The 12,671-nt window shown below is 33.6% G+C and overlaps 1 protein-coding gene across 1 annotated transcript in view; it reads left to right on the top strand.

Annotated features, from left to right (window-relative positions):
• LOC144963062 (actin-histidine N-methyltransferase-like) overlaps window positions 1-12,671 on the top strand; it is a 27,275-nt gene extending 14,604 nt beyond the window's left edge. Inside the window, exons 12-16 of the mRNA XM_078896679.1 lie at window positions 1-15; window positions 632-698; window positions 2,207-2,292; window positions 4,691-4,857; window positions 5,914-12,671. The exon at window positions 1-15 is cut by the window's left edge and continues 85 nt beyond it. Coding sequence (XP_078752805.1) covers window positions 1-15; window positions 632-698; window positions 2,207-2,292; window positions 4,691-4,857; window positions 5,914-6,054 — 476 coding nt within the window. The 3' untranslated portion in view covers window positions 6,055-12,671. The remainder of the gene's footprint in view (window positions 16-631; window positions 699-2,206; window positions 2,293-4,690; window positions 4,858-5,913) is intronic.

Here is a 12,671-nt window from a genome sequence, read left to right as displayed (position 1 = left end):
TGTGTTTAAAGCTTGGTAAGTTTTATTTCTGGATTCTCCCTAAGATCCACTTTATTCTGTTAGGCATACTTTTTTCTTAGCTTTTTATCAGGGCATATAAACATAGATAAAGATTTGGACAAGTGTGTATGAAAGGTGCCAGACAAAGCAAGAAAGAAAAATACAAGAAAAAAGTAATCCCAAAAAATCAGTCGACCTCGACTGGGGATCGAATCTCAGACCTTCTGATTACTTGTCAGACATACTACTATAAACATATAAGCACACACCTCATTGTTTTAACTTAAAACATACAATTTCATTGTAATCTTTGTGTCATGTCAGAATATAATATATTATCAATTATGCTTCAACAAAGTATAAATGTCCATTTTGCTTTAGGTGGCAGAGGTTTAATGATATTTAATGATCCAAAAGGAGTCCATGTCACTATTCAATGGTCATACCAGTGTATCACGTCTTCTTACCATCAAACACTAAAGAGATACCAAATTAATTAATGCGACATTGAGTTGTAATTCAGTTTGATTTATTGATCTACTTTGATATGATTACAAACATATTAGTTATCAGTGATTCATTTATTAATTTTGATAAATTGTTTTATTGTTTTCATCTTCTGTTAAAATAGGTATCAGTAAAAGTGATTCGTTATTTGCATTAAAATCTGAACTCTTGGGGAAAATCAACCTTGCATCGTGAGTATTTTTCCTATTTAGATGTTCAAATTAAATCATTTTATAATTTTATAATGGTACAGTGAAAATTGAGTAGTACTTCAGATCCATAAGACTTATAGAGTCAATTTATCCCTATTTTTGTTTCATTGAACAGAGAATAACAATTTCTTGTTTCCCTTTGTATGGGTTGTCTATTTCTTAGATCTTATAGACCAATCCAGTTGGTCATATGGGTGAAAAAACCCGCAATGAAATGCACCTCACCCTTAAAATAAAAAAAATCTCCAGTCTCAGCTCAGATTTGAAAAAGCCACTCTGCATAGGATAGGGGTCTTGATAGGTCAGTTGGTAGAGCGCTTGCTTTTCACGCAAAGGGAGCAAGATCAATCTCGGGTACAGTTGAGGTTTTTTCATGGACCCGCCCTGTCCACCCAGCAGTGATTGGATAGCTAGCTCTGTTAGATCTGGCAGAAAGTACTTTGCAAAAGACGATTTTCCTATCCAAAGGTTAGCAAGCAATTGCTATCATTCATTTCATGCTATAGAAACTGGGATAATCTCCAGCTCTATGGACCTAGTGGCTCTGAAGGGCTACTTTACTAATCTGCATGGGATCTGGAGTCCAATGCAATACAAATTGAGTTAACGGGATCCAAATCTGTACACCTGTTCATTACTTTTTGTTACATTTTTCTATGTATCAATTTTTATAACTGGACGCCGCCTGAAGTAAAAATAAAATAAGTTTAATGATCCATCTTCAGTTATAACCCTTAACTCTCTTGAGACTGAGGTTTTCTTACCTCTACAAGCGATGAAGACTTTTTTTTGGGGGGGGGGGGGGGGGGGGGGTTAAAAACCAAGTTAATCATAAAGTTATTGTTGTATCTAAATGAAATATGATAAGTAGTTAGTTTAAAATTTACTATTATATATTACATAAACTGCATCAGTTTTAATGATGGGATTTATTGAAAATGCGTATTTTTTGCTTTTATGCAAAAATTCCGGGAAAATGACTTGTAAGGAATAAAATGGGTATTATACTTTAAAAAACTGTTTTTGAGTCATAAAATCTTAGAGAAAACACCTAACGATACAAAACTGTCAAAGGTAACTAATAAAACACCATTCTTGGGCATAATCCACTTTTGAGTGGCATTTTGAAGCATTTTGGATCAGAAGCTAAGAATATAGATAGATATCAATATCAATTCTTTGTCCATCTTGGCTGACTTGCTCTAAATCGCTATAACATTGAAACTAGTAATCGAGTATCGATACTGCCCTTGCACATTTCAACGGTAAAATGTTCAACTAGTGTTGAAGACGAGTCATGCATGCATGTGCACTTAAAAAAACGAAAATAATTTTCACGTTATGTGATCCTGCATAAATAGGGGATTAGTCTACACAGTCGGCGACTGGTTCCGTATATTTACGGGATTAGTCCTAAGAGAGTTAATTAAGTTTCAACTCTTCTTTTGCTTGTTATTGGATATTATTAACTATTTCTTCTTTTCAAGGTCGAGGTCATTCTATCTCCACCGAGGGAAATTTCCTGTAGATGGTGATCTCTTGGCTTTTCTCAGAGTCTTCTGCATGAATGAGGGTAACATTTCATTTTCTATCTTCAGTTAAAGACTTTGTTATCGAAAACAGACATTTGTAAAAGAAACAATTTTTTTTATTGCTTTGATAATGATATTAATATACTAATTCCATCCCCCTCCCTTTCCCATAAAAAACATTAAAAAAAACAACAAAACAATTGGAATACAATTTTACAGTATGAGTATGAGTTATTTGTATATCCCGTAGTAAATGTTTTAAAGGTTGTAATGATTAAAATTTTGCAATTAATGAAAACATTATAGATCAGATTTTGTGTAAAATGACTTGAAATTTTACATCTAAGGATGCTAGGATATATGATGGGAAATCTTCATTCACTTAAATGGCCTACATTCCAATCCTGCAAAGAAAATACACAGAATCATTTGCTGGACAAAAAAAAAAACAACTTAAACATTTCTCATTACATCAAATATTCAAGAAAATGATATTCCACCAGGCTCCACTACAGCGACAAATTCCATTGAGCCATTTTCAGGAACCAATATGTATAAGTAGATTTTTCCCTTTAAAGTAGATTTCAAAGACCCTTAATGTTTAAATGCGTTTTGTTTTTTGTTTTTTGCGTATGCATGAACACCAGCACAAAAGAATAACCCTTAATTGGATTCAGTAGTCTGATGTCACGCGCCCGGCAACGGCGGCCATCTTGGTTCTAAAACAAAGAAAATCATTACTTTTTATTCTTCATGCTGGTTAGAACTTTTCATTTGCCTTGTGATCAGAATGTGTAAAAGTCAAAACATGATCAAATTTATGTGTTTTTTTTTTTCCCCTCTGGATACCCTTTATGCTCGCCGGAGAAATATTTAATACGGGCGTCCGCCATTGTTCCGATAGTTTAGAGCCAGTGTTACTAAGTTACCATGCGTCATTATGAAGGAAGTGACGTTACGACTGTTGAAGAGTATTGGACTCTGTATTTGTATTGTTCAATTGATTTGTTGCAATATTTGCAGTGGAGGGCATACAATGCCTTTTGCATCTCATTAACTTAACTTGAATTTAGATGTAGCTTGAAATTAAATATTTTCCATGAAATTACACAATTTTAGTTTCTTGTCTATGGCTGGTCTGTTATAAAGAGCTTTAGATAATAGCCAACACTAACGACAGAGTTCTGCTAATTTGGGGATATTTGCACTTTTAGCTTTTCATTGGTTTCCACCAATTGAGATTGTCCACTTTTGAATTTCCTTGGATTCCACATCTTCGATGCCACAAACCAGAAAAATTCATGGAACTATGCTTTAAACACAACCTGGATTTGGCTTTCTTGAGCCTACTGACCGAAAAATTCTACTGAACAACATATCGGTCCCGGAAGTTTTTTCCCCTGTGATCAGAAGTCTGGATATTTTGGAGAAAAAAAAAATGCTGGCACATGCATATGTAGTTGAAATGATAGTATATGTGAGATGGATCGATTTCCGAACTAAGACATTTAGGAGGAATATTATACTAAGCGAATAGGATAACCAAAGGTTTTGCTCTTATCCGATCATCCAAGGACAATACCATCAATTATTTTTTTTTTCAGCATACAATTCATTCACTCTGTTATTCATTGCTGGCCTGGTTGAGTCTCCTTTGTCTGGGTGAGGATCCTGACCTCCCATAGTGGGCAGGGAGGTACATGCTGTGTCTTCTATCCCCCCATACCCGTTTTCCAATTGTTTCCTGTCATTGTCTTGGAATGAGATTACTTAATTTTGTCCTGACCCTTGCCGGAGTTCCTTGGCTGGGAGGGAAACAGTCGAATGTCTAGTTATAGTTTTGGGAGATGATATTTTTTTCCTTGTAAATCATCTCTCTGTTATGCATTGTTTTATGTTTAGTTTATTATATGATTGGTAAACATTTGAGTGCATTCCTTTTAGTTGGGACCTGTGCTTGTGTCTGGATGAGACTTTTAGGTGATCTCAAACTAAGTACTTTGACGGTGTGCTCTTGGAATCTACATCTGTTCCCTATTTCAACCAATTCCCCTTTGTCTTACCTTTTCTTTTGTGCTTTAATTGTAATTCTAGAACTTTTTACTATCCCATTTTCTTCCTTTTTACTGGCGCTGATATGACCTTAATGTGTTGCAAGCGCCGTAAAACCCTTAAAAACAAAAAAACAAGTCTCCTTTGTTTTGTTACTTAATGTCAAATTATTGCTGTTCAAATCTGAATATATATATTTTTATGTTACTAGTATACAATGGAGCTTTATGAGTGATTTCTGTTGAGATAACCCTTTTGTTCTTTTATTCTTTATTCCATATTGTTTGCGACAAACATTTTTGCACTGATGCATTGAGTAATTTTCCTCTTTAAAAAAATTTAGCCATCCTCATCACTGAATCAAATGATATATTTTTGTTGTATCAGAAACCTTGAAAGAGCGTTTCAGTGGGGATAGCGCTCCTGGCCCTGAGGAATTGGAGACTCTCAAGGATGAAGACAAGCCTGTCAGTGATGAAAATGAGGGAAAAGTCTGGGCATTCCTTCATACTAGAGCAAACATTCTTCTCAAGGCTTATCCTTGCTCCTTAGAGGTATGATTTGATGTCACTCATCAGCACTTTTTTATATACTCTACTATTATCTCATTAATGAATAAACTGGGTGCCGGAGAATTTAGGGGGAAGAGAATGCAGGACATCAATCTCTACATACAAAACGATAAAATGTCAACTAATGTTGTCGCACATTGATGATTCAATAGTTGATTGGATGGGCACTCCACTCACTAGCAGTCATATGGGTTTATTTAATTTAATGTTTTTGATGAACTTCCAAAAAATCATATAAAGTGATAAACTCACTTAATCTGATGTGTATGTCTTAAAGAATAATGTAAGTAATGTGAATCCTTCTGTAAATTGTGGATTATGCAATCTGCTTAACTAATATCAGAAGCCAAAAATTAGCAAAATAATGTTTCACAATAGTTTGCTTACAACCATTTTTTAAAGATTAAATTATGGGTTGGGTCTTTGATCTCCCATGGTCGGCAGGAGATCATGCTGTCATCTATCCCCTATAACTGTTTTCTGAGTTGCTTTCTGTTTTGTCTTCGAATAGGATTACTTAGTTTTGTCCTAGCCCTGGCCGAAGTCCTTGATTGGGAGGGAAGCAGTCAAATGTATAGTTATAGTTTGGGAGATGATATTTTTTCCCTTATAAATCATCTCTCTGTTATGTACTGGTACATATTTTATGGTTTAAATATATATATATATATATATATATATATATATATATAATGGTTTGTAAGCATTTGAGTGTGTTCCTCTTATTGGGGACCTTTGCTTGTGTCTGGATAAGACACTGATAGTGCTCTTGGAATCCATACACCTGTTCCCTATTTGAGCCATTCCCCTTTGTCTTACTTTTTCTTGTGTGCTTTTAATTGTAAATCTATAACCTTTTCCCATTTTATTCCTTATTACTGGTGCTGAAATAACATAAATGTGTATCAAGTGCTGTAAAACCCTTAAAAACAAAAAAAAGCAAACAAACAAAGATTAAATTATTTTTAAAAATTGTTGTTGATATGATACTGATTTATTTCAAATGCTTTGTTTTTTTTTGTGTTTTTTTTTCTTCAGGAGGACATGACAACAGCAGAGAAGTTGGAGTCTTCAAGTACGGCAAGAATGGCTGCCCAGCTGAAGGTCTGTGAAAGGCAAATACTCAAGAATGCGATTGAATATGCTGAGAACAAGAAAGAGAAATTTTCAACCTCATGATCTGGTTTGATAATGATCCAGATTGTAGGTTTATTAAGTCATGGGCTGTAGTCATTGTATTTATTTTTATGTTTATTGTTTTTTATTATTATGCCATTGGATTTCTGTGCATGAATAGACATGTTTAATTACTAATTCATATCAATGGGTGCTGTTCTGGGAAATGTTGATTACTTTTTACGAAGTCATTTTTTCATTGCTGTTTTTTAACTCACTCAATCCTAGATTTTTGCTACTTTTCAAAATTGAAAAAAATGTATTAAAAATGAGCATGTACATAGATACTTTTATTAACTACGATTTACATGCAAAAACTATAAAACATTTGCTTTGATACTATGCCTATAAAAATGTAATAGATAGGTATTGGGTAAAAATAACCCGGGTAAACTACGGATATAGTCGATGTTAGGGTTGAGTGAGTTAACTGGGTAGAATAAAATGTTTTATCAAGTTTGTAATCTCATGCATGTGTGTTTGTGAGTTTGTGTGCTTGTGTCTGAGTTTGTTTTTGGTGTTGTGTTTGTTTATGTCTGTATGTATATATGTGTTTGTGTACGTGTGTGTGTGTGTGTGTGTGTGTGTGTGTGTGTTTGCTTGTGATTTTTGTTTTTTATGTGATATGTGTGAGTGTGTGTGTACCATTGGTAGATTAATACACTTTTTGAGCTGAAGCACTTTAAAATTTTATAAATGAGCTTGTTGCTTAGCGATTTGCAAATTATGCATTTTCTTTATCACTATTAGAAACGCATGTCTCCAATTTTTATGGGATGCGGAATATGATTTGGGATATGTTTTGTCTTAACCATAACTCAATTTATCCAAAAAAAAAAAAAAATCACTTATGTAAGCTCATGACTCCAGATGTGTCCATGTGTGTTACTTGGATGTGCAACAAATTGGTTTTAAAATGTGCATATACACTCACGTTAATGATGAAATATTTGCATCATTCGCAACATTTTTTTTTTTTGGATACCAAATCTAGGATATAAGCTCATAGTTGTAAAGATATTGATTTAAAAACCCTTTGGATGGGAAAAACCACAATTATATTGATGGGATTGGTTGAGAAGTTCATAAGATAGTTGAAAGTGTTTTTTTAAAAAACAATTTTTTGTCTTTGTGATTTTAAATTAAAGGACAAATTTTAATCTTTCATATCACATTTTGACATAGTAATGTCATGTATATGTTTTTAGATTTATGTTTTTAGTAATGTCATGTATATGTTTTTAGATTTATGTTTTAATTGTTGATTGACTTTGATATACCTGGGTGGGGATCCTGACCTCTCGTTATGGGCAGGGAAGCGTTCACTGTGTCTTCTTTACCTCTATATCTGTTTTCCAACAAATTTTCTGTCTTTGTCTTGGAATGAGATTACTTGATTTTGTAATGGCTCTGGCCAGGAGGGAAACAGTCAAATGTATAGTTTTGGGAGATGATATTTTTAAAAATTGGAAATCATCTCTCTGCTCTGCACTATATTATTTTTGTTTTACATATATTATAATTTATAAACATTTGAGTGTGTTCCTCTTAGTGGGGATCGGTGCTTGTGTCAGGATGAGACGTTTAAGTGATCTCAAACTATGTACATATATACTATGTTCTTGGAATCTACGTCTGTTCCCTTTTTGAGCCAATTCCCCTTTGTCTTACTTTTTCTTGAGTGCTTTAATTGTAATTCTAGAGCTTTTTACTATCCCATTCTCTTCCCTTTTTCTGGCGATGATGTGAGCTAAACATGCTGCAAGCGCCGTAAAACCCTTAAAAACACAGAGTTGATACACTGATTAGTTATTAATACAACTATTACCCTGTGAGCTGTTATAAGGAAAAAGATCTATGTGATTTAATTGTGAATTTCATTATATTTTCATGACAATTTTTTCAATTATTTATCAATTGTTTGGACAAATTTGTTTTTTACACCCTGCATGGTTTGAGCATGATTGTCTTAACTTGTATGATTTAATACCTTTTCTTGACTAACTTCATTGTTGTAATTGTAATCATGAATATAGATATGATAGTGAAGCAAATTGAAATTTGTGCAAAACATGGACATTTTCAAAGTAAAGATATATTTTATTTTGTATGTACTTTTATTGTTTTAATTAAATAACTCGTCCTCTTGATTGAAAGCCGTAATATATCTCTGGTATTGTAACTGAGTTAAATATACGTTTTATGTCATTTCAATACCTTTCTTCTTAACAATTCAATGGGCATGCTATTTATGATCACTTTCACTTGTCTCATATGTCGTGGGGAGAAGGGTGGGGGAGATTTCCCTTAGGGCGAGGGAATATTGCCTCTCTCTGGCCCAATGGATTTTTTCTACTCAAACATTTTTGGTGGGATGCCAAAATTGGGTACTAAAGTTTCAGTCCTGTGACAATATCTGTAATCCTTTATGGGTCCATGAGTTCAGATAAATTGAGCAACTGAGTTGCACGTCTCACCCTCTCGAGTTCTTGTTCTTTGGTCAGTCAATGGGATATCCATCTCGCACTTTTTTTTTGTGTGAAGTTGATCATTGAAATTTTTTTTGAATGGAGTCATGTTAATTTTTCTAAGCTCCAGTTAAGAAATGTATGGTTCTTCTTTAATATGGTAACAAATAGAATTGTTATTTTTCTCATTCTGTTTTCTCATTCAATGGTGAATTCAAGTGCATGCAATGTGGGTTGTTAGACAAGTGTTCTCTGCCTTGATTGAATTCCTGCATCAAATGGCAAAACATTGGAAAAGAACAAGCAGACACACCACAAACAATCTGCAAACTTTCATGGATCAAAGTTGGGGTTTCACCGAGCTGTGAGCGCATAAAGCTGTAGAATTGAATGTTTTCTTTTTAAAACTCTATCTTGTTTCATTATTTCCTTTGTGATGCCATAGCCATGAAATGAAAAGTCATATTAATATTACAAAACTGAAAATACGTTTTGAGAGCAGACATGCATCCTATCTAAAAGATAGCAAGCAATTGCTATTGTCCATTTCACGCTATCCAAATCAGGATAAACTCTGGCTTGACGGGCCTAAAGGATTTGAAGGACTGCTTTATGTTAAGTATTACTTTCTCATATCAATTTATGTCTAAACTTGATAGTTAAGCTGCTACAGGTCAATTATCAGAAGCGGGTGGTTGGATGGGAGCATCACCCTTGAATCATATACCTATGATGTTCGCATGGGTGTACGATCCGATAGTGATGTCGTTTCTTCTTCTCTTTACTAGCCTATCCTGCTTCTTTGGTTTGTGATTGTATTTTTGACAGGGGATATTTTTTTTTCTGTAAATCTTCTGCCTGTTTGTTCTTGGTTATTTGTAATTTAGCTTATGATATTTTTAGGTTATGATTTTGATTTACATTTGTACTATTTTTGTTAGATTGCTTGTTTTTTTGTTTCAGTGGTCTCTCATATAACCTCAATTGTGTTGGAAGAGACCTAAAGCAATAAACAAAAAAAAAAAACAATTATCAGAACTTTTCATTTGTCCTTCGTAATTACAGTGGCTCTTTGTTTAATTCCAGTTGAGGCTATTTCCCTGTATTCTGCATCATTGAGTGGAAAGTTTTGTTACTGAGCATTTTTGTTTGGAATGAAAATTGCTAATATTATCTCTGAATGCTCGAGATCCTTCTCTGCAGCCAATTAATTCCTACACATATTAAATCAGCCAATTTCTTCAACAATTATGAACTTATTTTGTATATTGAAGTCGAATCAATTCACTAACCGATGGTTGTGATCTTAAATGAATTTTTAAAAAATCAACAGTGTGAATAATATTTCTTAGTCCTCTTGCAGAGAAAGCTAAATGTAACAGAACAGACTGCCTTTAAAATCAAGATATAAACCTATACATTTATAGAAATTAATCAGTAAAACATATAATGGTTTCGCTCATCAAAACACTCTCACTCTTAATCAATTATTTTGATTTTAATTTATATTCCTATTTAAATGTAGCTTTTGTGTTTTGAGTTTTTTCTCCCTTAAGGGTTGTAAGACCTTAATGAGAAGTTATCTTTGTCATATTTAAAAATTACATTTTGACTATTTATTAATTTTGACATTATATATGACGTAAATTTAGATAGTTTAAAGGAGAAACAATGCTACCATACTCTGGAAAAAAAAACATGTTAATAAAATTTTGATCAGAAAACTCGTCCTTCAAATATCGATCGATTGAAATGTCTTCACAAAGTCCCAGGTTTGAGAATTTTTGCCATGATCGGTTATTTTAATTGATCGATATTTGAAGGACGAGTATTATCGCCAAAATTTTACATGCATTTTTTTTTTTCAGAGTGACAACAGCATAAAGTTTTTACTATTATCAAGAGTTTTGCTACTTGAGCGATTATTTCACTTGAGCCATTAAGATTTGGATTGTTGTTTTCTTTTTTTGCTGTTTTGATTGTTTATGTTTTATGGATTTCCAAAATATTGCTTAGAGACTTGGTATCCTTCACTGTGTGCCTTTTTACCAACTTAAATTGCTGCTCTACCGTATGACAAAACACTTTTATGTTTTTATTTCATTTTAAGGTATTTTTGGTCTTAAGTCTTTTTGACACATTGAGGGTCATAAAATGAATAGTTGCATGAAGTAAAAGTTTACCAGCCTTTAAAGAAAAAAAAAAAAATGAAGCGTTTTGTCATTGGAAGGCAACTGTTGTCTTACTACTAATACTGACCATTGTCAACATAAAAACCTCCCAAAAAACCTGTCATTTTGAGATGACGGTCTGTCATAGATAATGATTGTTGTTATTATTATTGTCATTATTTTTATTATTATTTATTATTGTCATTATTGTCATTATTATTATTATTACTTCAGTTGACTCTTTATTTAATTGCACATTGTCTTGTATTGGGATAAATTTGTCGATTCACCAAAGTCTGTGAACCTGGGTGGGGTTCCTGACCTCCCATAGTGGGCAGGAAGGTACATACTGTGTCTTCTATCTCCTTATATCTGTTTTCCAACATGCTTTCTGTCTTTGTCTTGGAATGAGATTACTTGGTTTTGTCCTGGCCCTAGCCGGAGTCCTGGCTGGGAGGGAAACAGTCAAATGCTTAGTTATTGTTTTGGGAGATGATATTTTTTTTCTTTGTAAATCATCTCTCTGTTATGTATTATTATATTTGTTATTTTGAATGTATAATGTAAGCATTTGAGTGTATTCCTCTTTGTTAGGTCTTGTGCTTTTGTCCGGATTGGACTTACAGGTGATCTCAAACTAAGTACACTGATGTTATGTCTTACTTCCTCTTGGGTGCTTTAATTGTAATTCCAGAACTTTTTACTATCCCATTTTCTTCTTTTTTACTGGCGCTGATGTAACCTAAATGTGTTGCAAGCGCCGTAAAACCCTGAAAAACAAACAAAAACAACCAAGTCTGTGAATAAGTGGAGAGGCTATGGAGGAAAAAATGAAATTTTTTGTTCATTTGACTGATTGTAATTAAAAAAAAACAAACTATGTTTAAAATTATTCACTGTGATTAATCATAATGAACTGTGTCATTATTAGTATAATCGTGCAATTTTAATGTGGTTTGATATAGCTTAAGATTAAAAGTACAAGTCAAGACATGATTCATATTCACTAAAGGACTGTCTCTTTAAGACACCTTAAGATCAACTTGCAGGTTTGTTGGCAAGGTCTTATATCCTCCTAATCTGTCTCTCTTTTTGGTTTCCGCTGTTGGTGGAATTCCCCTTGGTGCGAAGGGCCTGTGAATTCTTTATCAGTTCACAGCCTTTCCATCTATTTGATCATCATCTGTTATTTCTGTTTACCTTTGTAACCTTCATCATCATTTTGTTTTGCCTGAGCTCTGCTTTGAATTTTTTGCTGAGAGAGAAACAGTTAGACTAAACTGATATTTGCCTTTTTGTGAGAGATGGAGGAGACCTGTAGACTTGTCTATATGGTCTCAGACAAGCTATGGAAATATATTGCAATTGGATATCTACTTCTGATGACTCTTGAGCTTGTCCACTTTGTCTAACGTTTTTCTTTGGGTTGATAGCATGATCTAAATCTTTTGCTGACACTAATATGATCTAAAGGTGTCGCAATGATTAAAATAATATCATTAGGATCATCATCATCGTTGTCACCGCGGGTGGTTGGATGGGAGCATCACCCTTGAATCATATACCTATGATGTTCGCATGGGTGTACGATCCGATAGTGATGTCGTTTCTTCTTCTCTTTACTAGCCTATCCTGCTTCTTTGGTTTGTGATTGTATTTTTGACAGGGGATATTTTTTTTTCTGTAAATCTTCTGCCTGTTTGTTCTTGGTTATTTATAATTTAGCTTATGGTATGTTTAGGTTATGATTTTGATTTACATTTGTACTATTTTTGTTAGATTGCTTGTTTTTTTTGTTTCAGCGGTCTCTCATATAACCTCAATTGTGTTGGAAGAGACCTAAAGCAACAAACAAACAAAAAATAAAAAATCGTTGTCACCTTCATCAATATCATCATCATCATCATCATGGTCGTCGTCTGGGTGGGGTTCCTGACCTCCCATACTGTGTCTTCTATCCCCCTATGTCTGTTTTCCAACA

This window comes from Berghia stephanieae, chromosome 1 (assembly GCF_034508935.2).
Source record: "Berghia stephanieae isolate SIO BIC M18660-M18661 chromosome 1, UCSD_Bste_1.3, whole genome shotgun sequence".
Classification (NCBI taxonomy): Eukaryota; Metazoa; Mollusca; class Gastropoda; order Nudibranchia; family Aeolidiidae; genus Berghia; species Berghia stephanieae.
This window is presented reverse-complemented; position numbering and strand designations above follow the sequence as displayed.